General features: G+C 41.6%; 2 protein-coding genes across 3 annotated transcripts in view; one reads left to right on the forward strand and one right to left on the reverse strand.

The window, feature by feature from the left end:
• The window catches only part of LOC110524429 (FAS-associated factor 1), an 81,061-nt gene extending 63,505 nt beyond the window's left edge, over positions 1 to 17,556 (reverse strand). For both annotated transcript variants that reach the window (XR_016496272.1, XM_021604036.3), the window contains exons 1-7: positions 17,235 to 17,556; positions 14,862 to 14,930; positions 10,046 to 10,092; positions 6,187 to 6,422; positions 5,496 to 5,587; positions 5,197 to 5,288; positions 620 to 725 (exon numbers count right to left, since the gene is read on the reverse strand). Coding sequence is in view for 1 of the 2 variants with exons in the window: in XM_021604036.3 (XP_021459711.1) it covers positions 620 to 725; positions 5,197 to 5,288; positions 5,496 to 5,587; positions 6,187 to 6,422; positions 10,046 to 10,092; positions 14,862 to 14,930; positions 17,235 to 17,282 (690 nt within the window). In the remaining variant the exon portion in view is untranslated. The remainder of the gene's footprint in view (positions 1 to 619; positions 726 to 5,196; positions 5,289 to 5,495; positions 5,588 to 6,186; positions 6,423 to 10,045; positions 10,093 to 14,861; positions 14,931 to 17,234) is intronic.
• LOC110524431 (cyclin-dependent kinase inhibitor 2C (p18, inhibits CDK4)) overlaps positions 16,639 to 25,460 on the forward strand; it is a 30,525-nt gene continuing 21,703 nt past the window's right edge. Inside the window, exon 1 of the mRNA XM_036978192.2 lies at positions 16,639 to 16,774. The gene's annotated coding sequence lies outside the window, so the exon portion shown is untranslated. The remainder of the gene's footprint in view (positions 16,775 to 25,460) is intronic.

Here is a 25,460-nt window from a genome sequence, read left to right on the forward strand (position 1 = left end):
GGTGCTCCACAGCTTTTTACTATCATTCTATTGGCTGCAGAGGTTTTTTTTTCTTTCTTTCTAACATCCTACAATTATACACGTTGCTTTTATACTATGAGTGACTCAAACATATGATCAATGGCCCGATTCCATGACATTTGAATTTTAGATTCTCCGACTGTCTAGTTATTTTGGTGATTAAAAAATAAAATTTCTCCCCAATGTTGCTTGCCAATTTGTCCTCAAACAGCTTTTCGGACATTTAGAAAGTCACTGGCTGTGTGGACCTGATAGATGGGCAATCTTGGAGAAGTTATAACTACCAACTCTATTGAGGTGCTTGCAGTAAGCAAACAATGCACCACAGCTGTGTGTAAAATTTGAGCATTCATGTAGAATATTGATATTAATTCTTATTGCAGCAACATGGCTGAGCAAAACTTTGATTGCAGTTAGCGGTTATTAGAGTTGTATAGTCAATTCAAATATTAAAAAATGTTCCTACTCAGTGATGGCAGTTATGTTTTATAAGAACTGTAATATCAATCAAACCTTACAACTATCCTACTGGAAGTAGGCCATATCTTGAAGAACTTTCAGCACTGACAGGACATTATGTGAAGAGAGGGAGACCCACCTCCTGTATGGTTCTGCTGCCAGGGAAGTTGAGGTTGTAGTCTCTCTGGGCTTCACGGTGGCTGATGACAAGCAGGAAGTTCTGATTTAATGACTCCTGAAGAACGCTGGAGAAGGAGGAACAAATAAAACAGAGTCAAGTGGAGAACAAGCTGAGACTAGTCAGACACTTATCCCTGCAGTGAGATGGCTCCCTGTGTCTCCCCTGGGGCTCGTGCCCACTCCTCCGTCTCTGTCCAGACAGGCCTGGTGCCGGGTCCCTCTTCTGCTCAGCAGCCTGCTAGCCTGCTCCCTGAGACCGCATGTGGTGGTCAGGACACAGGGCCACAGCAGTGACATCACACACACACTTACACAACCTGTTCACAGCCCCCTCAACATTGCTCGTCTGGCAGACAAGTCAATGTATTGATTTGTCAGACTGATTTTTCTCAAAGTTGCTCCTATACATTGGGCCAGAGTGGTTTTTAAGGGCAGACAAGTGGAGAGTTCTAGGCCCTAGCTTGCAGCTATGAGCAATGACTGAGGATGTGTACAGTACAGGAAGACACTGTGTGCTTCACAGAGAGATTAAAGTTTTGGACGCTTCACTTATAATAAACGTTGAGGTTAAGTAGCGGTTTGAGCAAACGCTCAGTCTGTGTTCGTGAATATGAATCGGAAGCTTAGTCCAAGCCAGGCAGTTAATCAGAGCTCAACTCGAAGCGAGGAGGAAAAGGATAGTCGGAATTAATATGTAGCACACATTAATTATGCAATCACTGCCTTAATCTGTGCAGATCTGGACGAGCTTATGTTAACAGAAGCTCAAATTTACTGTAATGACAGCATATTTACATTGACTAAAACTACGAAATCAATATGTAAATGTAATGTTTGTTGTAGCTAACTGGGAAGATTGAAAATGTGTGGTGTGGAAGGACTGGATGCATATGTAATGGGTTGAGCAGGGAGAGGCAGGCAGGGGAGAGGGGACTCGCATAGGGGAGCAAGCTAATATCAGCATGATTTGTTTAGACACAGTCCTGACTGATTCTGGCAGACGAAACAGCATAGGGGAAAAGTGGGTAGCTGTGTTGTAGCATTACCATAAGCCATTGTGAAGACAGCAATAATAATAATAATAATAATAATAATAATAATAATAATAATAATAATATGGGGACTTATGGCTTCACACAGTAAAGACTGAACGTGAGCGGACTATGCGGCCCATACTGTGAGGCATTTGTCTCCTCTGTTAGTTAGCGATTTGGCTTCCAGCAAGTTGGTGGTATTGAGATAAAAGACCTAAGCAAATATATAGAGGAGAATTAATATCTTTGCTTCCGGGGTCCTACTATTGACTCAAAGTGCTTTCAGCTCCTCTCATGACGTTCTCCCTACACTCCCATCAGGCTGTCCTGCGTCTGAGCGTTTGCGCCAGCGACCTCTATACATGGAGGCACCGTGCGTGTCCTCTCAGGAGTACTTGACACGGCATGAGGTGTTCTGAGTAAAATGTCAATTAACTTTATAGACAAAAAAATAAACCGTTTTGCAGGGGAGGAGCAGTCTCGACAGATTGGTTTCATTCTGAGATAAGCCTCTGAGGGTCCCCAGGCACAGAGCAGACACACAGACTTTATTAAAATAGCCCTGCCAGAGAGACACACACACTTTTCCCTTTACGTTAGAACACCACACACATTGACCATCTCATCTGTGATGTATGATCTAAAGAAGCCAAACTACAGTCAGACATGCATAACCATCCTACCTCCACATTCTGGACCTGCAACATAATAGGCAAATACGCAATCTCCCATGATCTGGTATGTCTTGGTCTGCCATTTTGTCTCAAGACCAACCAGCATACTAATTGTTAATAATTTCCACAGATTTTTGCCAGCCAGCATGAGGCATCAGTATCTCTGAGGGGATAACAAACTGGGGAGGGAGGGACGCTGCAAATTAATACCAAACGTCTAATAATCCATTTGTATTTCACATTGAGTTCAAATTAAAATAACCTTCAATAAAACACTTCCTGGAAGCAACAGAAATAGATGAGTCACATTAAAATATAAAATCACCCTACATTATTTATGCAAGAGATTAGCTCCATCTAGATACCCTCCTGTATTAACCGTCAGTCAACACAGACACCGGGAAACGTTTGTTTGGCTCAGGAGTGGATCTCGGTAACTACCTTTGAGGAGGGAGCGCTTGTCTGAAATCTCCAAAGCCTCCCAATTTATTTCAAATCAAACAGAGGATTGACTGAGTGGGCCTGGTGATATGGATAACTATTTGATTAGTCTGTTTGGTTTAGGTGTGCAGAGATGTGCTTTTGAAGTAATTGCCTACTGTGGCTTTTATTTGTTAAGTTATGTCCCATGTTCAGAACCTTCTCCCAATTATTACAAAGGAATAGGAACTAAATCAGAGGTAAAATGTTATTTTAAACTCAAGCAATGACTATATTACATATGGACACAAGTACTCCTTGCATAGTAATACACAAACATCCTAGTGAAGTACTAAATACTGAAGGTCTATTCCAGCAAGCAGTCAATATGATTATTTTGGAATAAATAAATTGCCACCAAACATAATGGCCTTCCATAACTGAAGGCAATAGATAAATAGTAAAAAGTGTTAATGACATATACTAATTGTATATGGCCTACGATTTAGGCCTACGTATTATTTCCAACTTGTACTTGATTTCATTGTCTTTTCAGCTTGCTGCCTACTACAAAGTTTCATTTCAATTAGAGCTAAGCAGGCTTGAATGAACCCTCTTCAGTACAACTCAGAAGTGCTACAGTACATCTTGGTTGTTCCCTGGGATTTAAAAAGGTGGTACCCAAGCTAGCCCTGCTAGTAGTGCCCTGTTTCAGCAGGTATTAGTACAGGGTTTGTCAGAACGGTGGGATGGCAGCTCTCTGACAGCAGCAGACTTCCAGCTCTGTGAATGCACTGCAATGGTTATTTTTAATGCCGCTGTGCTAACAGCTTGCCTGCCCTCCCTGTAGGAGGCCTGCTCCTCTGAGCGGTGTGATCTGTCACCCTCTTCCAGCAGCAAAGATCACAACAGGGTCGCCACACACCCTTACCAAAATAGTTTATGGAGGATAATGAGCGCCTAACACTGAAAATGATAGCTATAGCACTAAGAGAATTGTACCACCAAGAGACCATAGTGGCCATAGTTAGAAAATAGCCATTAGCTGCCTGCTACACACAGTCAAACCTCTACTTACTGGTTGTCAAAGCAGCACAGCCAACGGCAGCAGCAGCGTTCTCTCTTTTTGGAAATCAACACCCTACATATTATAGAACCCTAACCACACAAGGCATTGCAATATTTGACCCATGCCGGTATCTGGCCGTTTCTCTGCGTTTGATTCAATGGGTTCTGAGATGAACACGGGGGAAGAAACATGAGACCAGCTGTATTGACTGTTGTCCTCCTGTCCGACACACGTCGGTGCACAAGGACTGCTAGTAGAACCGGAGCAACTCTTCATAATGCATGGCAGTGCCACGTGTCTATCTCCTCAGCAACCCCTCTGGGCCCGACAGCCTCCCTAATCAGCACAGATAATTACACAGACACATCCCTCCTGTTACAACCGACAACAGACACACTCCAACAGCACTTCAGCTCATCAACAATTACAGGAGCAATGCCTTAGTGCCTTTCACACCGTTCTCGCTCTACATTCGGGGAAATCTGAATAGGATGTTGCTAAAGTATGCTCAGATAAAGATTGAACGTGTACAGCGTACCAAATATTGACAAGCCTTATTGGTGTGTTGCCATGCTGGTGAGCAGATGCACCAGAGATAATTATTACAGTGAGTGGGATTTCCTTATTAGTATGAACTTAACCTGGCTGATACAGATGAAATATCAGATCAGTGACAAAACCAGCCTTCGTGACAGGATTATAGCTCAATGATGAATATTATGACATTTTAGAAGGAGAAGTGGCTAAAGCCTCATTGGATTCATAAAGCTTGGTAGAATGACCTTCTAGAGTGGCTTAATGGATCCTCCTCATTGAATTTCAAATTTCTCTCAAAATTACAGAAGTGAAAAGGCTGCTCTACTATTTGTAGAGGAAGATAATATTTTCAGCAACAAAATAAAGACTGGAAATAGCAACAAATACAGCAATAAAGAGCATTATTTACATTATACAAAGAATATTTCAGTAGGATTTCACTTCAAATGTCAAAATAACTTCTGTGCACAAGGGTCAAATATCTTTGTAAATATTCAAATTGGAAGCTATTGTACAATATTCATGGCATATATTCCATAAACTATTTTTTTTATTACTAGGTGTACAGTGCCACCTAGTGTTCAACCCATATGAAAATGGCTTTGTTGGCAAAGTGGTGCAGTCCTGTTGATTTACCAGTCCTTTTGATGTGGGTAACAATCAGTGTAACAATCAATGCAGCTGCATATTGAGGTACTGGAGGGTATTGGGTAAACAGTGTCAGTTACCTGCTGGGAATTGTTTGCTGAAGATAATGTGACTCAAAACAGGAAACAAAAGAGGAGTCAAGTTGGGTACGTACCTGTTTTGGCTGGTGCTGGCAGTGGGGGCGATATCTGGGGTGAGCACATACAGGCTGTTGTTCTTGGGCAAGTGTAAACTTCGCAGAACCGTCTGAGGACACAGGGACAGACCAATAAATAATACTAAGTGGTACTTTATCCATCCCCACTAGATGGGTGTGAGTGACATTTGTGAAACCTCATCCGATGTGAAAAATAAAAGAGAAAACAAAAAAAAGTGGCAAAGAGATGCTTTAAACATGCTCATTTCAAGAGGTATTACATTAACCAAAACAATTGTTTTGAGAGAAATACTCACAACGTCAGATACGTCTCCACTTTTCCAACCCTTTAACTGCATTTGTGATATGGGGACCTGAAGCTCTGTCTCAAGAATATGTTTGATTTCCCCTACAAAGAAGAAAAGGAAGAAACAAGTTGTAGAATTATGAACTGGCAGTTGGACATATCCCCACCGTAAGACGGCAGTAATAGATGAGAAAACGTGTTTTCAAAGCAAAGTACAAAATTCACTGTGTATTAATGAAAGTTCACACCTTTAAAAGCAATTTACATTTGAGTAAAACATTTGTAATACACACTTCCACTACCTTATCTTCACAACATAAATAGTTTCAACACTGTGTACAAGGGTGTAGATTCTGAGAAAGGGTTCAAAGTCTAAAAACGAAAGCACTATACCTAGGTGTTGTATTGACCAACATCGCTCCTTTTACCAGAAACACACAATATTTTGGATTCTCAGTAACACCACATCTGTAACACCCACATTTTCTCTGAGTAAGCAGTAAGGGCGTGTGATGTATTGTATTTATTACGGATCCCCATTAGTTCCTGCCAAGGCAGCAGCTACTCTTCCTGGGGTCCAGCAAAATCAAGGCAGTAATACATTTTAATTACAAGACATTCACAACATATTAATGATGAGTAGGCCCATAGTGGAATATTAGTGAAGGAACCATAGTATGAAGAGTAGTGTATCTCCTCACCAACTGCGCTGCCCTCCTCTACGACCACTTCCACAGTGCGCTGGCGGTACTCCACCCGGAAGTTGAGCATGCGCGGCTGCCGCTCCACAATGTGTCGAGAGGGGAGGACAGGGCAGAAGGCTGAGGAGGAGGATGGCGGAGAGGAGGAAGACGATGAGGTAGCTGGTGGGGCCACTGCTGCCTCTGCTGTTGCTGCTTGGTTGTGAGGCCCATAGATGTTGGCCTGAGACACCTCGCTGGGGAAGTTTTTGTGGGTTCAGACAGTAGGCAGAGGTTCAGAAAACATCAACACAGGGAGCATCATGTTGTGCAGTTCAATATCATATTGAATTGTATACAGAGTTAAGTGTGTCTATAAAAAGGTAGAAAGTCTACCACCAAAATAATGTAATTCTCAGACTAAACCCTACATGTGTAATTTTACTCAACACCATTGAAATGCAAAAACAAAGCAAAATATTTAAATAAACTCAAACATTTAGCCTATTTAGATTTTACTGGGTTTCTGAATACTTTGTCCACTGCAGGAAAAAAAGTATTGTCCACTTAAATAGGCTAAAGCAGGGGTGTCAAACAAGGGGTTCAATCCGGCCCACGGGTAGTTTGAGCAAAAAAATAAAACTCATACTTTAAAAAAAACTAAAAACCAAATAGAAACTGTGCAGAAGTGATAAAGGACCTACATTCATAAGGTTTCTTGACTGTGTCCAGCAAACTAATAATCACAGAAATGAAAGCTAGACGGTGAGAGAGCATCAAAAAATTTTGGTTTTGTTTTGGGTAAAAGACTATAACACATTCAGGCCAGCCCTCCGAACCTCATTGAAAACTGGGCTAAACCTTTGAAATAGCTTGAAAATGATTTTTAAAAATAATTTTATGCTTTTTGCTTCTTCCCTATCACAAATTGTACAAGCAACACTGAACAGAAATATTAAAAATCCACAAAATACCCACAGCCCCCTTCTGAGGCAGCAACAAGAGCCTCTCAGCAGCAATACAAACAGTTTCAGAGTCAGTGTAAACAGGCTTTAGTGGATAATATGGGCAGATGCTGAATTGTCTGCCACAGAGCAAATTCAGTCTTATTTTGCTGCAGAGGCCAGAGACACAAAACATATTTTTTTCTCAGCCTCTCTCCATGTCTAAGGCCTGAATTCCCTCGAGGCTCTGTCCCACACGGCAGTAAATAATGTATTTTCTCTCTCCCAACCCGGACAAAGACGCTTCTCTTTTCCTCGTGGGTCAGCACATATCGTGCTGGGAGGGAGAGCAGGGTCTTGCACAAAGGCTGTATTTATCCAACCTGATTACAATACCAAAAAGGTTAAAGACGTTGGGGGTTCTGAGGGCACGTAGGAAATCATTAGAGATCAATGCTCCATGATAATGGCATAAAAACAACATACCGTACACAGAAACCACTTGTGAGGCTTGGATTCACCCACAGCCAAGAATTAGGCCTACCGTCATAGGCAGGTGGAAATGACGTTTCAGGGAGAGCAGAGGCTTGTTGTTGGACATATACAAAGGTCTAACCGCCTAAGTCTGCATGGACAAACACCTGTCCTACAGAGATCTGCACAGGTGCATAATGACCTCTTAAGAACCACAGAATAAGAAGTCTACAAGCATGGATGTTAGGAAAATTAGATCAAGTCATAATCAGCTATGCAGTAAGCATTTACATTTACACAGAAAACAAACTGACAGTTTGAGGTAACTCACCATTAGCGAGTAAATTCAGTGAGTGAAATAACAGCCAATACCGCAAATAAACACTTCCTGTACCTACACAAATTAGAAAACTAGAGTGCACTGATATTTCAGTTTCAGTATCTTGGTGCAAAACTGTTATACACAGTTGATTGTCATTCATATCCATCATAGAAGATGTTGGTGTGTTTGAGTTGTACTCTCATCAGGGGTGTAGACAACCAAAGAAACCATAACATGGTCTAACAATGAGGACATGCTACGCAATTTCTTAAACAGGATGAAAGAAGCAAAGTCATAATTCACCCTAGACAGTAGGCTATACATTTCCCTTGCAACGTGATGGAAGGTTTTTGTAAGCATTCTAAGCTACAATTTGAAACTTGGCACATTAATACAGAGGATCGTTGACTATTATGAGTGTTAAAAATAATACAAATGGTTGTTCCATGGCATACATCTAGATGTCGCTCTCCACCTAGTCAGGAGGCAGGCTTGGGGCTAAGAGCAGGCCTCCAGCTGGCTCCGGTCACCTCAATGGAGCCGTTTACTGAGGAGGAGTGCCATCCTACGAGAGCAGCCTGGTGCCAGCCAGTATACGGGCTGACTGCAAGTCACACAGCCAGGCTCCATTCATAATTATGTGTGCCCTTAAGAAACCATGTCCTCATGCCCAAAGTCTTCAGAAACTCGCAAAATAAACCGTTTAACAGAATGTGCCCAGTCAATGTATTTGTTCTTCAGCCCAGTGTATTCATGGAGTTCGGACTGACCGTTGAGAAAAAACGTGAGCCACAATGCCTCAGAGGCGTTTTTCTCAGGAGCCGTTTTAATTCCAGTTTTTGGGAAGATATTCCTCTCTATGTTCTTTCACATGAAAACACTTCTGTTTCTGTTGATACTCTACTCAAAGAGCATACCAAATACTATCAGAGTTCTATTTTTCTGCCTACCACTGAAATGCAGTAATTCAAAGCCATGTCAAGCCTACAACTTTGAATATCACTTCAAACTATAACCACCCCCACAGTATTTCACTTGATATTGACCAGCTATGGGCTACAAATCTGACTGAATAACTACATGACACTGAGCTTTGTGGGGGAAATGAGATCCAAAGCCTCAATTTCCTGCACTGATGATCACGATTTTTTCCATCATGTCAGTTTGTGCCTACTCAATAGGCTTTGTACAAAAACGAGAGCTACATATTCAAGAGGTCAAGTGACTGATGTAGCCATTGATTACTACATGTATCCTAAATCTTCTGAACTCCTCAATCGTCATCAGGCCACAAGGTTACAATTCGATTGGCCAGGGCACTCTTGAAAAATATATTTTAATCTCAATGAGCCCTTCCAGGTTAAATAAAGGTTAAATTTTTAAAAATATTGCCGTTTTAAAACATAACAAAACCTAGCTCTTGACATCTAGGCCTACACAGACGAGACCACAGCTGCACTTTATAAAATGCTAAAAATTATTTTGCATGAACAAGTAACCACCATTGCTCCAAAATGTGCTTTCACTGAGAGTTCTAGACAGTACATTTCTATAACCTCTAGCAAAAATTCATACAAAATTCTGCACTGCTTCTACACCTGCATTGCTTGCCGTTTGGGGTTTTAGGCTGTGTTTCTGTACAGCACTTTGTGACATCAGCTGATGTAAGAAGGGCTTTATAAATACATTTGATTGATATTCAGGTCAACAAAACAAGGTTATTGGCCTTGCTCTTCATGTAAGCACAGGTGTGGGCATGTGCTATGGTAGTTTTGTATTCTAGCTTGTGAATTGAAATGACAAATAAAGTTGATTTTGGTTTGTTTCTGTGTAGCAGGTAGAACGTCACATTGACGGCGACGCATTTTTGCATATGACACTATGCCATATGATTCAGAGGGGTTGGGTTAAATGCGGAAGAGACATTTCAGTTGAATGCATTCAGTTGTACAACTGACTAGGTATCCCCCTTTCCTTTCCCTTATGCTTACCTCCTGTGTACAAGTTGTGCTTCCTATTTTGGTTAACATATTAATTTTTGCAATATGGTCAAAACATTCATTTGAGGGGATGTTTAGAAAACGCACAGTGAACACTTGATTAACTTCTGAAGATGCAACAGTCATTTCTGGCATATTACCTTTGCAAGATCCCATTCTCTTGTGGCATCACACCATTGATGGCTGCCTGTAAAAAGATTAAAGACCATGGAATAAAATGGTGTCGCAAAGTATTACACTCTTGAGAGCATGCATGTTCAAACACTGATAATCAACAGTAAACGTTCCCATAACCATCTACTGCCAGTTCCTGCCAATAGAACTAGTCATTTGAATTTCAAAGGCAACTTTTGGTAGCCATAAGAGTGGCTGTGAGTCTCTCTACAGCAACTATAATTCTGAAATGAATGTTAGTGTACTAAGGTAGGATGATAGTCAGACACATTAGGTATAGGCATGCATTGATCGGCTACTCTTTTCTGTTAAAACAATTTGATTTTTATCATATTTGGACTCAACGCAAAGGGAACGTAATGCAAGAAAATGAGGGGGCACTGGTGCCCAAACGATGATATGACATTCATACGAGAACAGATCATTGATGAGAAAGGAGGTTGAAGTACGTAGTTGGCCTCAGAAAGTTTTTTAAACAGTGAAACTGATTTAGGGGAACTGTTGAGTACACAGAGCAGCGAGAGGACAATACTCGCAATGAGTTTATTTTTGGCCCATTGTTAGGAGACCTATTGAGATGAGTGCTCTAGAACACTGGGAAATGTCCAGCAGTGTTTCCAAACATTGCAAAATGTACCATCAACTAAAAAGTACATGAACAGAAAATATTTAAAAATTGACAAAAATACCAGAGAAAATTGTAATTGTGAAAACTTGGCAAATATTAAGAAAAGTTTGTAAGTAGGTCTACTAGTGAAGCCACAAATCCATGAGAAAGGGCCACTGAGTATTTAACACTTGTTCGCTGTCCTGTCCCAACACACAGATTTCTTTTGTTCGCTGTCCTGTCCCAACACACAGGTTTCTTTTGTACATTTTGCTCAACCTAACAGCACCGAAAAGGAACTGCAAGTCATCACATTTACAGGTGCGTTTAACCACTGCTTAGGCTCTACTTGCTTGCTTTGAAAAGCTGCCAGCACAAGAACAGCTCTCGGCTAAATATAGCCCACCCCATCCAACACACACTATGATAAAGGGTTACATTGTGGAAATAAAGTAAAACCGTTTCATACCGCTTCTTTGAATCTCAAACTTGAAATCAAAGCTGACACAAGACTTTCTTTATATGCCCGTTAAAGAGGGGTGGTAGGTAGCCCAAATGATGTCTCACTGATAAATGAAGACACATGGCAATGATGGTGCATTGTTGATTGAAATGTCACAATCAAGTTGACGATACATCTCAGTAATAAGTGTAGCATTTTAGTTCAAATAGGAAGCAAACTGAAACAGGTAATGAAATCACATACTGTGTGCTTTTAGCAGCTATGCTTTTTGCTTAATTGGTCATTTGAATTGGCTTACAAGTTGAAGTAACTAGCAAGCACCAGTGCTCACAGTTGTACTGTAGTATGATTTGGTCAGGTTCACCATGTAGACTAAGCCAGGAGTAGAGAGTTGTGAATTATTCATTATGCGAGAAATGGCGGCGGAAATGTCTAATAAAAGAAGGACATTTACATAAGTATTCAGACCCTTTACTCAGTACTTTGTTGAAGCACCTTCGGCAGCAATTACAGCCTCGTGTCTTCTTGGATATGACACTACAAGCTTGGAACACCTGTATATTGGGAGTTCCTCCCATTCTTCTCTGCAGATCCTCTCAAGCTCTGCCAAGTTAGATGGGGAGCATAGCTGCACAGCCATTTTCAGATCTCTCCAGATGTTTGATCGGGTTCAAGTCCAGGCTCTGGCTGGGCCACTCAAGGACATTGAGACTTGTCCCGAAGCCAACTCAATGCAGGAGTGGCTATGTGCTCAGGGTCGTTGTCCTGTTGGAAGGGGAACCTTCACCCCAGTCTGAGGTCTGAGCAGGTTTTCATCAATGATCTCTCTGTACTTTGCGGGATTCATCTTTCCCTCGATCCTGACTGGTCTCCCAGTCCCTGAAAAACATCCCCACAGCATGATGCTGCCACCACCACACTTCACCGTAGAGCTGGTGCCAAGTTTCCTCCAGATGTGACGCTTGGCATTTAGGTAAAAGAGTTCAATCTTGGTTTCATCACACCAGAGAATGTTGTTTCTCATGGTCTGAGTCCTTTATGTGCCTTTTAACAAGCTCCAAGCCTTTTACTGAGGAGTGGCTTCTATCTGGCAACTCTACCATAAAGGCCTGATTGTGGAGTGTTGCAAAGATGGTTGTCCTTCTGGAAGGTTCTCCCATCTCCACAGAGGAACTCTGGAGCTCTGTCAGTGACCATCGGATTCTTGGTCACCTCCCTGATCAAGGCCCTTCTCCCCCGATTGCTCAGTTTGCCGGGCAGCCAAATCCAGGAAGAGTCTTGGTGGTTCCAAACTTCTTCCATTTAAGAATGATGCAGGCCACGGTGTTCTTTGGGACATTCAATGCTGCAGAATTTTTTTGGTACACTTCCCCAGATCTGTGCCGCGACACAATCATGTCTTTGACCTCATGGCTTGGTTTTTGCAATGACATGCGCTGTCAAATATGGGACCTTATAGACAGGTGTGTGCCTTTCCAAATCATGTCCAATCAATTGAATTTACCACAGATGGACTCCAATCAAGTTGAAGAAACATCTTAAAGATGATCAATGGAAGCAGGATGCACCTGAGCTCAATTTCAAGTCCAATAGCAAAAGGGTCTAAATACTTATGTAAATAAAGGTGTTTTTTAAATATTTTTAATAAAAAGGTGCAAAAATTCCAACTGTTTTCACTTTGTCATAATGAGTATTGTGCATAGATTGATTAGGATTTTCTTTTATTAAATCAATTTTAGAATAAGGTTGCAACATAACAAAATGTGGAAACCGTCAAGGGGTCTGAATACTTTCTGAATGCACTGTAATAACCATCAAATCATAGTAAACTTGGGAGTCTTGCGATGATACGTTGTGTGGTCCTCCAACAACAACAACTCGGGAAAGCATGCAGTAATTTGGTTACAGATTAAACAAATTATGATAAACTTCACAGGGTGGTGAAAGTGCAAGGTGAATCACTTGATGCTCCTTTCCAATAAATTGAGGGTCTTACTCTGGTGACATGATGATTGATGCTTGGCTGCAGTTTGACAAATAAAAATAATCCTGCTCTTTTGACCATAATCATTATGTAGGCAATGCCCACACCGCATCTGCGAGCTGTTGGCTACAGCCCACATGCCATCCGCGTGTGAATGTGCCTTAGGCATGTTGCAAGGAGGCATGAGGACTACAGATGTGGCCAGGGCAATAAATTGCAATGTCCGTACTGTGAGATGCCTAAGACAGCGCTACAGAGAGGCAGGACGGACAGATGATCATCTTCGCAGTGGCAGACCACCTGTAACAACACCTGCACAGGATCGGTACATCCGAACATCACATCTGCAGGACAGGTACAGGATGGCAACAACAACTGCCCAAAATAAACCAGGAACGCACAATCTCTCCATCGGTGCTCAGACTGTCCGCAATAGGCTGAGAGAGGCTGGACTGAGAGCTTGTAGGCCTGTTGTAAGGCAGGTCCCCACCAGACATCACCGGCAACAACGTCACAAACCCACTGTCGCTGGACCAGACAGGACTGGCAAAAAATCTTCAATGATGAGTCACGGTTTTGTCTCACCCGGGTTATGGTCTAATTCCCGTTTATCGTTGAAGGAATGAGTGTTACACCGAGGCCTGTACTCTGGAGCGGGATCGATTTGGAGGTGGAGGGTCCGTCATGATCTGGCGCGGTGTGTCACAGCATCATCGGACTGAGCTTGTCGTCATTGCAGGCAATCTCAACGCTGTGCATTACAGCAAAGACATCCTCCTCCTCCATGTGGTACCCTTCCTGCAGGCTCATCCTGACATGACCCTCCAGTATGACAATGCCACCAGCTATACTGCTCGTTCTGTACGTGATTTCCTACAAGACAGGAATGTCAGTGTTCTGCCATGGCCAGCAAAGAGCCCGGATCTCAATCCCATTGAGCACGTCTGGGACCTGTTGGATTGGAGGGTGAGGGCCACCCCCCCCCAGAAACGTCCGGGAACTTGCAGGTTCCTTGGTGGAAGAGTGGGGTAACATCTCACAGCAAGAACTGGCAAATCTGGTGTAGTCCATGAGGAGGAGATGCACTGCAGTACTTAATGCAGCTGGTGGCCACACCAGACACTGAATGTTACTTTTGACCCCCCCCCCCCCCCCCTTCTGTTAGTCACATGTCTGTGTTCAGTTTATGTCTCAGTTGTTGATTCTTATGTTCATACAAATATTTACACGTTAAGTTTGCTGAAAATAAACGCAGTTGACAGTGAGAGGACGTTTCTTTTAGTGCTGAGTACATAATGAAAACACATTAAAATTATTATTATTATTATTATTTATTTTTAAAATTGGGTACATGAGAATTTAATTGCCAAAGACATTTTTATGTGCACCGCGTCGTCACACAGCCTTTTTTGCACAAAAAGTAAATTTGAGGGAAACATCTGATGGGGAAAAAAACATTGTTTTTATGCAGATTTCAGAATATTTGCATGGAAATCTTTGCCAATTGGATAGAAAACTAGTTTCTGTTCTGGCCCCCGATCATCTGTTCAGGGAAAAAAAAAGAAAATAGGCCCACGGCTATGATTGGGGACCAATGAGGTAAAGGCTATAGTCACTACAGTGGCCAGGTTGTTTAACAATTTTGATAGCAAAATAAGTATATAATATATTTTCAATTTAAAAGAAGAAAATGTCAGGTTCGTATGACCTACTGATGTGTGAACTTACCACTAAATCCCAATTATTGAGTTCTAAGAGCGTGATTGCCTCTGCAATGTTGTCAATGCCAGTGCAAGCCTGTGAGAAAAACAGAAGAGGTCATGTACATAAAACACAATAACCAATAGAAAGTGTAATTGAGCATTTATGACGCTGACCGAAAATACCAGCATTATAGATTTGATTCTTGCATCCTGCAACATATACTGAATCTGCTACTATGACCTGTTCTGTAGCCTAAGTCACTTTGGATAAAAGCATCTGGTAAATAAACCAAGGCCAACTTTGACATCTTCTTAGAAACTGACGAGTTTTAGCAGATTTGTTTGTTGTCCCTTGGGCTCGTGCGGTGGAGGAGATATTTGTGGGCTATACTCAGCCTTGTCTCAGGGTAGTAAGTTGGTGGTTTGTTGATATCCCTGTAGTGGTGTGGGGGCTGTGCTTTGGAAAAGTGGTTGGGGTTATATCCTGCCTGGTTGGCCCTGTCTGGGGGTATCGTCGGACGGGGCCACAGTGTCCCCCGACCTCCCTGTCTCAGCCTCCAGTATCTATGCTGCAATAGTCTATGTGCCAGGGAGCTAGGGTCAGTCTTATATCTGGTGTAATTATCCTGTATTATCTGGTGTCCTGTGTGAATTGTATTATTCTCTCTCTAATTCGCCCCCCCCCCCCCCCACAGAGGACATGAGCCCTGGGACCATGCCTCCGGACTACCTGGCCTGATGACTCTTGGCTGTCCCCAGTCCACCTGGTTGTGCTCCTTCTCCAGTTCCACCAGACACGCTACCTTGTACCAGATCTGCTGTTTTCGACTTTCTACCGCACCTGCTGTCTCGACCTCTGAATGCTTGGCTATGAAAAGCCAACTGACATTTTCTCCTGAGGTACTGACCTGTTGCACCCTCTACAACCACTGATTATTATTTGACCCTGCTGGTTATCTATGAATATCTGAACATCTTGAAGAACAATCTGGCCTTGATGCCCATATACTCTAATAATATCCACCCGGCACAGCCAGAAGAGGACTGGCCACCCCTCAGAGCCTGGTTCCTCTAGGTTTCTTCCTAGGTTCCTGCCTTTCTAGGGAGTTTTTCCTAACCACCATACATCTGCATTGCTTGCTGTTTGGGGTTATAGGCTGGTTTCTGTATAGCACTTTGTGACATCTGCTGATGTAAAATGGGCTTTATAAATACATTTGATTGATTGATATATTGATATTGGGTTTATAGCGGACTTTCAAAAAGTTCCACATTCCAAATGTTCCTAATGGACAGTGAGCTGAAAGTACTCTGCTCGCATAAATTGCCATTATCAATACCATAACACTGAATGATACTGTAATTTACCTGGTATCAACCACCCAAATTAATCTGGTCCTCCACTCAGTATATCACTGGGTGGTTTGACTGACTGGTCATTGTCAGTATAACGACATGTTTCAGTGGGCTAGAAGTATTTACATTGCACCAACCAACTATGCTCAAGCTAGTATTAGTGCTACATTGAAAGAAAGTTTTTCCAGAATTACTATTTACCTCCATGTAGCCTAATATGATTAACGAGGAGCTAAAAAGGAGTGCATGTAGCACTGACAGCTTAAAACTGTGTTCTTCAGTTTTTTGTGGCCCTGTTACTTATTCAAAGACCTGTAAATTGTCAGGATGAAGAGCTCAAGCGTTCAACACGAACGTTACATTTACAGAGCTTGGAAACATGCACAAGAAATGCACGCTAGTGATGTCACTTGATAGTAGGCTAGCTAGCTAAACTCAATAGTGACCAAGCAAGTAGTTAGCTACCTAACGTTAGTTTGAGAGTTAAGCAAACACAAGTTAGCTAGCTAACCAACTCAGTTGAGAACATTTACAATTCATACAGCATATATCTTCGCTGAGAAATGACAAAGCAAGCTAACGGTAGCTATATTGTTTTTAAATTCCTCTATAATTAGCTACGATGATCCCAGCTTTTACTAACTAGCTAGCTTTTTAGCTAACAACTAACGTTGGTTCGCTAAATTGACGTCTAACAGTACTGTTAGATAGCTACCAGACATACTGGTATATTATATTTCTGACTTCAGATACTCTTGGGGTAGACAGCTTTACGAAATGCTATGCAACAATGCAATTATTTAGTAGCAAACTCGCTCCTGCGTCTAGACGTAACGTTAGCTAGTTAACGTTCATTAGTAACGCATCTAATGTTCGCTAGCTATCGTGTTAGCTAGCTTGCTAGTAAGCTAATGTGTTTGCCGTGTCAGCTGACGAGACATTGCTGTTGACGTTAACACTGCCTATTGTTTAACGTTAAGGTTCAACATAATTAAACTAGCAATCTAGATAGTTGTGTATCCTAAGGAAAGTCCGAACCCACCTGAAAGTCAGCAAGAATCATTTCTCTGTCCATGCTATCGGAGGCCATCGCAGTGACTGCTTAAACGCGATTCTTCGTCTAGCTATCGCTTGCTTTCTCGCCTCACTCACTCAAGCAAATGGTGAGTACGATATCATGTAAATATCTGCTTAAGTAAACTCAATACATATATATGCGGTAGCTATGTAAGTTGCAAATGCCGCACTTTGGGTTGGGTTTTACGACTTAAATGAATTTCAATTCTCTGTTATCGTCACTTTTTTTCTGGTTGGTATTCACGGCTTTGTCTTCTCTTTACGGCAATCACAAAGTGGGATAACGTAGTAGAGATTGATAGAGGACTCATCTTTATATTTGTGCCATAGAGCTCGCCAACTTGTAGTCCTAAAACCCGGAAAATAGTTTGCTCTGGTTGTTTCAGCTATCGCTATATGGAAAATCAACGGGGAAAGAATATGATTTTGCAATAAACGCATAAAATAAGGTCTTAATTTAACACAGGCTTAGGAGATCTTATACGTTTTGTTCTATGAGATAATAGTAGCCAGTTAACATGACTATGAATTATGAAGCCTATGTGATTTAAAAAAAAATAACATACATTCTTCAAAATTCACAAAAACTGATGTTAGCTGATTAACATTATCTCATAGAACAAAACATATAAGATCTCCTAAGCCAGTGTTTAGGCTACCACATACATTATTTTCAGTGTTTATCCAAAAACCCTACTGAAACGCCATTCATTTTCTCAATAGGGATTGTTCAATGAACCATAGTGGAGTTAGTGCCTACAAAAAGACGCCATTACTATTTCTCTATTATATGCGGGTTGGATGTTTAGCAACACAACCGACTCGTGAGCAACTATGGGGAAAACAGACAGGGTTGGCTTAGATTATTATTATGTTATTGACTGTACATTTGTTTATTCCATGTGTAACTGTGTTGTTGTTTGTGTTGCACTGCTTTGCTTTATCTTGGCCAGGTCGCAGTTGTAAATGAGAACTTGTTCTAAACTGGCCAACCTGGTTAAATAAATAATTTTAAAATATATATATTGTTGACAACATGTAAATTATATTTTGTCTCCAATGTTTATTGAGAACATAAATACATTTAAACAATGAGCGTTTATCTCTCAAATACATCATTACAGTTGTTGGTTAGCTAGCTAGCGAATTTGAGCCATATTACCATTGACATGAAATCAAGCCAAAACACCTCAAAACAAGACATTGTATCAAGAACAAGATGAAACTAGCTCCAACGAGTCACTTATGATTCCCCACATGGCAGTTTCTTGTAATTGTTGGTAGCTACCTGGCTATCCAGAATCACAACTCCCCATTGAAGCGTGCGCATCCTTTTTGTGACGTTGTCAGCTAACCCATCTATAGTGTCTGTGACAGCATGGGCACAATGCCATTTAGGCTACAATCCATTGGAATCCCCACCAAATTGACTGGGCCTACTTTGACTACTTTAAAATGGTGGAAGCATAGTGGAAGTCCTCAATGGCGCTGCCCATGCAAAAACGGCCTTTTGGCCTCTAGAAGCCTCTTTTATTTTCTATGTATATGGTTAATTTTGCCACAATGTTCTGAATAATGCAGATGGAATGAAATGTATAAGCACAAAAAGTCTCCAAGAGGGCTCTATCTGCAACATTGTAACTTTGCGCCTTCACTGTATGCACAAAGTTTAACCCTAAACCTCTTAAATGTAAAGTCACAATATTTGAGGATCCTATTTATTTATTTATTTTCAATTCAGTCTGGTATGTGAACGGTAGTCCCTATTTGCAAAAGCAGTGTGTCTGCGGAAAGCTGAGTGTCTTGGCTATTGATCTGTGCACAATCTTTGGTGTGATACTACCATATATGGGCATACAAATGCCCGTATACAGACCTAATTTCAAGATGGCTGCTACCTACATTCCGGTTAGCGCTGTGAAGCATAAACGAAATTAACACGGAATACGTTGATTCACACCGAAAACCGGGACTCCACAGATCATGAGGATGTCTTATTTGTCTGCCTGTGACCTACCGTTATTGATCAGCAGCCCTGAGAGTGACATTTTTTATTGTACACAACGTTTTCACCAAACAGCAAACATCTTAGATTTGGTCTGTGTTTGAGCTATAGCTACATGGGGTGTATGAAATGAATGCTTAGGTTGGAACAAATCTAGCCTACTGCCAATGTTATCTGATGATGTATGACTTCATCTTTGTGCATGAAAAATATGATGAAAACACTTGGATATCCCCTACACCACCACAGTGTTTGAGAGAGGTTGGTGTTGTAGACATTCATTTTTATAGTGAACAATAACTTAAGGCACATCCATTGTGCAAAAACAGTACAATTACCACATTTGGACACTTTGGAGAGGTTGAAAGGACACTTGAATGTACCCTGGATACCCCATAACAACACTACAGTGTTTGAGTGAGGTTGATATGGTATATATTGTGTTTTTATACTGAACAAATATAATTTATGGATTACAAATATGTAAAAGCACAATAGCAATTATCTAATTTACAGACGTATGCCACAAAATGGTGCCTATAGAGAGGGCAGCCGTGCTTCTAGCCCCTACACAACTTTACAGTTTTTTTTAATGTGTTATTTCTTACATTACTAGGCCAGATATTTTTTGGTGTTATTACATATAGCCGGGAAGAACTTTGGATAGAAGAGCAGCGACAACTTACCAGTATTACGACCAGGAATACGACTTTCCCAAATCGGATCCTTTGTTCATACCCCCCAGGGCAATTGAACTGATCCAGAGGCAGATCCAAAATATTGCCGGCGGAGAAGAGTGGACTTCTAGTCTGACTCAGGAGGCGCGCACACCACCCACCGCTTCCGAGTATATTACTCGCTAATGTTCAATCTCTGGGTAATAAAGTTGACGAGCTGAGGGGGCGGATTTCCTTCCAATGAGACATCAGGAATTGTAACATACTCTGTTTCACGGAAACTTGTCTCTCTTGGGATATACTGTCTGAGTCCGTACAGCCAGTTGGGTTCTCAGTTCATCGTGCAGACAGGAATAAATATCTCTCTGGGAAGAAGAATGGCGGGGGTGTATGTTTTATGATTAACTACTCATGGTGTGATTTGTTCACCAGACCTAGATTACCTCACAATCAAATGCCGACCTATTTACCTCCCAAAATAATTATCTTCGGTTATAGTCACAACCATGTATATTCCCCCCAAGCCGATACCACAACGACCCTCAAAGAACTTCACTGGACTTTATGTCAACTGGAAACCACATATCCTGAGGCTGCATTTATTGTAGCTCTGGATTTTAACAAAACAAATTTGAAGAAAATGCTACCGAAGTTCTATTAACACATAGACTGTAGTACTCGCGCTAAAACACTTGACCACTGCTACTCCAACTTCCGGGATGCCTACAAGGCCCTCCCCCGCCCTTCCTTCGGCAAATCTGACCACGACTCAATTTTGCTCCTCCCTTCCGATAGGCAGAAACCCAAACAGGAAGTACCCGTGCTAAGGACTATTCAACGCTGGTCTGACCAATTGGAATCCATGCTTCAAGATTGTTTTGATTACATGGACTAGGGATATGTTCCAGGTAGCGACAAATACACTGATACAGTGACTGAGTTTATCAGGAAGTGAATAGGAGATGTTGTTCCCACTGTGACTATTGAAACCTACCTTACCCAAAAACCGTGGATAGATGGCAGCATTCACGCAAAGCTGAAAGCATGAACCACCGCATTTAACTATGGCAAGGTGACTGGGAATATGGCCGAATACAAACAGTGTAGTTATTCCCGCCGTAAGGCAATCAAACAGGCAAAACATCAGTATAGAGACAAAGTGGAGTCGCAATTCAACGGCTCAGACACGATACATGAGATGCCCGCTTTGAGTATAACAGTGCCAACGACACGGCCCGCTGCCAAGGACTGTGGGCTCTCCTTCTCTGTGGCCAACGTGAGAAAGACATTTAAGCGTGGTAACCCTTGCAAGGCTGCCGGTCCAGACACCATCCCTAGCCGTGTCCTCAGAGCATGCACAGACCAGCTGCCTGGAGTGTTTACGGACATATTCAATTTCTCCCTATCCCAGTCTGCTGTCCCCACATGCTTCAAGATAGCCAGCATTGTTCCTGTACCCAATAAAGCAAAGGTAACTGAACCAAATGACTATCGCCCCATAGCACTCACTTTTGTCATCATGAAGTGATTTGAAAGACTAGTCAAGGATCATATCACCTCTACTTTACCCCGACACCCTAGACCCACTTCAATTTGCTTACCGCCCCAATAGATCCACAGACGATGCCCTATCCCATCTGGACAAGAGGCATACCTATGTAAGAATGCTGTTCATTGACTACAGCTCAGCATTCAACACCATAGTACCTCCAAGCTCATCATTAAACTCGAGGTCCTGGGTCTGAACCCCGCCCTGTGCAACTGGGTCCTGGACTTCCTGACGGGCCGCCCCCAGGTGGTGAAGGTAGGAAACAACACCTCCACTTCGCTGATCCTCAAAACTGGGGCCCCACAAGGGTGCGTGCTCAGCCCCCTCCTGTACTCCCTGTTCACCCATTGCTGCATGATCACGCACACCTCCAACTCAATCATCAAGTTTGCAGGAGACACAACAGTAGTAAGTTTGATCACCAACAATGATGAGCCTACAGGGAGGAGGTAAGGGCTCTGGGAGTATGGTGCCAGGAAAACAACCTCTCACTCAATGTCAACAAAACAAAGGAGCTGAACGTGGACTTCAGGAAACAGCAAAGGGAGCACCCTCCTATCCACATCGACAGGACCGCAGTGGAGAAAGTGGAAAGTTCCTCAGCGTACACATCACGGACAAACTGAAATGGTCAACCCGCACAGACAGTGTGGTGAAAAAAAGAGCAACAGTGCCTCTTCAACCTCAGGAGGCTGAAGAAATGTGGCTTTGGCACCTAAAACCCTCAAAAACCTTTATGAATGCACAATTGAGAGCATCCTGCTACGGCAACTGCACCGCCCGCAACCGCAGGGCTCTCCAGAGGGTGGTGCACATCCAGTGTGCAAAAATTCGGACACTTTAGAGAAGTTGAAAGGATACTTGATACCCCATAACACCACCACAATGTTTGAGTGAGGTTGAAATGGTAGAAATTGTGTTTTTATACTGAACAAATAGCATGGTGCGGTCTGCACAACGCATCACTGGGGGCAAACTACCTGCCCTCCAGGACACCTAAAGCACCTGATGTTACAGGAAGGCCAAAAAGATCAAAAGACAACAACCACCAGAGCCACTTCCTGTTCACCCCGCTATCATCCAAAAGGCGAGGTACATCAAAGCTGGGACCTAGAGACTTAAAAACAGCTTCTATCTCAAGGCCATCAGACTGTTAAATAGCCATCACTAGCACATTAGAGGCTGCTGCCTATATAGATAGACTTGAAATCACTGGCCACTTTAATAATGGAACACTAGTCACTTTAAAAACGGTTACATATTTTGCATTACTCATCTCATATGTATATACTGTATTCTATTCTACTGTGTCTTAGTCTATGCCACTCTGATATTGCTCATCCATATATGTATATATTCTTAATTCCATTCCTTTACTTAGATTTGTGTATATTGTTGTGAAATTGTTAGATATTACTTGTTAGATATTACTGCACTGTTGGAGCTAGAAACAGAATCATTTCGCTACACCCTCAATAAGATCAGCTAAATACGTGTATGTGACCAATAACATTTGATTCAATTTGATTTGGAGAGGTTTAGGAACACTTTGAAACGTCCTGTGACCACACCTGACACCACTTACGAAAAACAACTGCCCATTTCTAGTTGTTAATTCTATCAATCCCATTTTTTCCTGATATTGTTCACATGTTGTGGAAGCCATCTGATGTGTTTCCAGCTCTGGGCATCAATAATTCACTGATAGGTTGTCAATTAAAGATTACTTTCAAAATAAAAAAAACGTTTACTTTGTGTGTGCTTGATCTTGTGTATTCTGAACTGTGTAACTCATATCTACCTTCTCATAATTTCCTCATAATCTCCCAGATATCTTCTTTCCAAATATACCAAGTTTTGGCATGTCAGAATCATGCAATTACACATGAATAGCAGTTACTTTTGGGTATGTCTATTTTGCCAATACATCTAAGAGGTTAGGAAAATATGTACTTTTTACTCCCATACATTTTCCCTGACTCAGGCAGGACAGTAATATGGTCCAATTCACACGTATCAATATAACTCGTTGTCATTCCTACTGCCTCTGATCTGGCGGTCACAAATACTGCGTTTGTAAATAATGTCTGAGTGTTGGAATGTGCCACTGGCTGTCTGTAATTTAAAAAATAATAACATGGTGCCGTCTGGTTTGCTTAATATAAAGAATTTGATGTCGGGGGAATACGGAATAAGTGGGACTCTTCTTGCAATTCAGTCTTCTGTAACCTCCTTCGACATTATACAACATATTAGCTCAACACGTGATACATTTCTGAAATCCTCGAGATGTTTCCTTATCACACACAAAGTAAATGCTGATATCATATTCACAGGAGGCATGTGTACACTGAGTCAAAATCCTATTTTCAGTTTGCATTCGGTAGACTAGACCAAGCAGGTTAGATCAACTGGGACACCATTCAATTCAATTGTGTGTGATTAGGAAACATCTGACGATTTCAGAAATCTATCATGTGTTGGGCTAATATGTTGGCTAGATGTCGGAAGAAGTTATAAAAGACAGAAACGCAAAAAGTGTCCCACTTTTTCTGAATTCACTCAAATAACTGTCACGCCCTGACCATAGAGAGGCTTTTTATTCTCTATTTTGGTTAGGCCAGGGTGTGACTAGGGTGGGCATTCTATGTTTTGTATTTCTATGTCTTGGCCTGGTATGGTTCTCAATCAGGGACAGCTGTCTATCATTGTATATGATTGAGAACCATACTTAGGTACCCTTTTCCCCCACCTGTTTTGTGGGAAGTTAACTTTGTAGTTGTTCAGGGCACATAGCCCAATGCTTCACGGTTGTTTTTTTTGTTCTTCATTTTGTCGGGGTCATTTTTAAATAAAGTTAAAATGTACGCTTACCATGCTGCACCTTGGTCCAGTCCTTCAGCCAGCCGTGACAATAACAGTACAAGAAATACATGAATAGTACTACAAGAACCCGAGTTCTGCCTAACCTAAGTACAGGGTAATTCCATGCTCTTTTACTTTAGCTAACTATGGATGGTAAAGTGGGATGACAAAAAAAACAACAGAATTACAAAATTGAAACCTAATATTGGCAACTCTTTTATGTGTTTTGATTGACCAGTTCATAGTATGCAAATTTACATCACAATTTGGGACAGTGCATTATTTATTACCGTATTATAACCTTAACATCAAAACAGAAAAACAGCTGTCACTGAGCCGGGTGAGCTTCCGGCCCTCTATGATGTCACACCAATGAAGGGATGTAATTTTGGTCATGTGGTTTAGAAACAACAAGATTTTTTATGTCAGACCAAGAAATAAACGTGTCAGGATTAAGCTGTCCCTGTTTATATGATGTCCCGCTCTTTCTGAATTCACCTGAAGTATGACAATGTTGTACTTTTCCACCACCACATACTTTTAGACTTTTGTTCAAGTAGTATTTTACTGGGTGACTTTCACTTTTACTTGAGTAATTTTCCTATCTTTTCTTGAACAATTGAGTACTTTTCCACCACTGGAATTACGTAGGCTAGGTTATTAATCGTACATAAAAGTCTGACAAATAGTGATGCTAACAAAGGCAATTTCCTCCTTTCCAATGCATAGCCGTGGGGAAGTAGGCAGTGCTGAGTGTGATGCAGCACCCTGATAAATCAAAATGATAAAATATATATTGAAAAAATATATTTATAACATTTTTGGGCCACCAAATTAGTGCACTAGGCCTTTATTACTCCTGTGTGAGTGGAGAAAAATACTGGTCAGCAGAGAGGAGAAAAATACTCCTACAAAAATATTATTATTCATGACTTATGGTGGGTGATTGGTTGAGCCTTCTAGGGTGTGTGACATCACACAGATACGCTGCAGAGCCGTCTGTTTAGCTTGCTTGCCAGCATGAGCAGTAAGTCAATCAATCAATCAAATTGATTTATAAAGCCCTTTTTTACATCAGCCAATGTCAAAAAGTCC

Source organism: Oncorhynchus mykiss, chromosome 5 (assembly GCF_057628025.1).
Source record: "Oncorhynchus mykiss isolate SJ-2025 chromosome 5, ASM5762802v1, whole genome shotgun sequence".
NCBI classification, from domain to species: domain Eukaryota; kingdom Metazoa; phylum Chordata; class Actinopteri; order Salmoniformes; family Salmonidae; genus Oncorhynchus; species Oncorhynchus mykiss.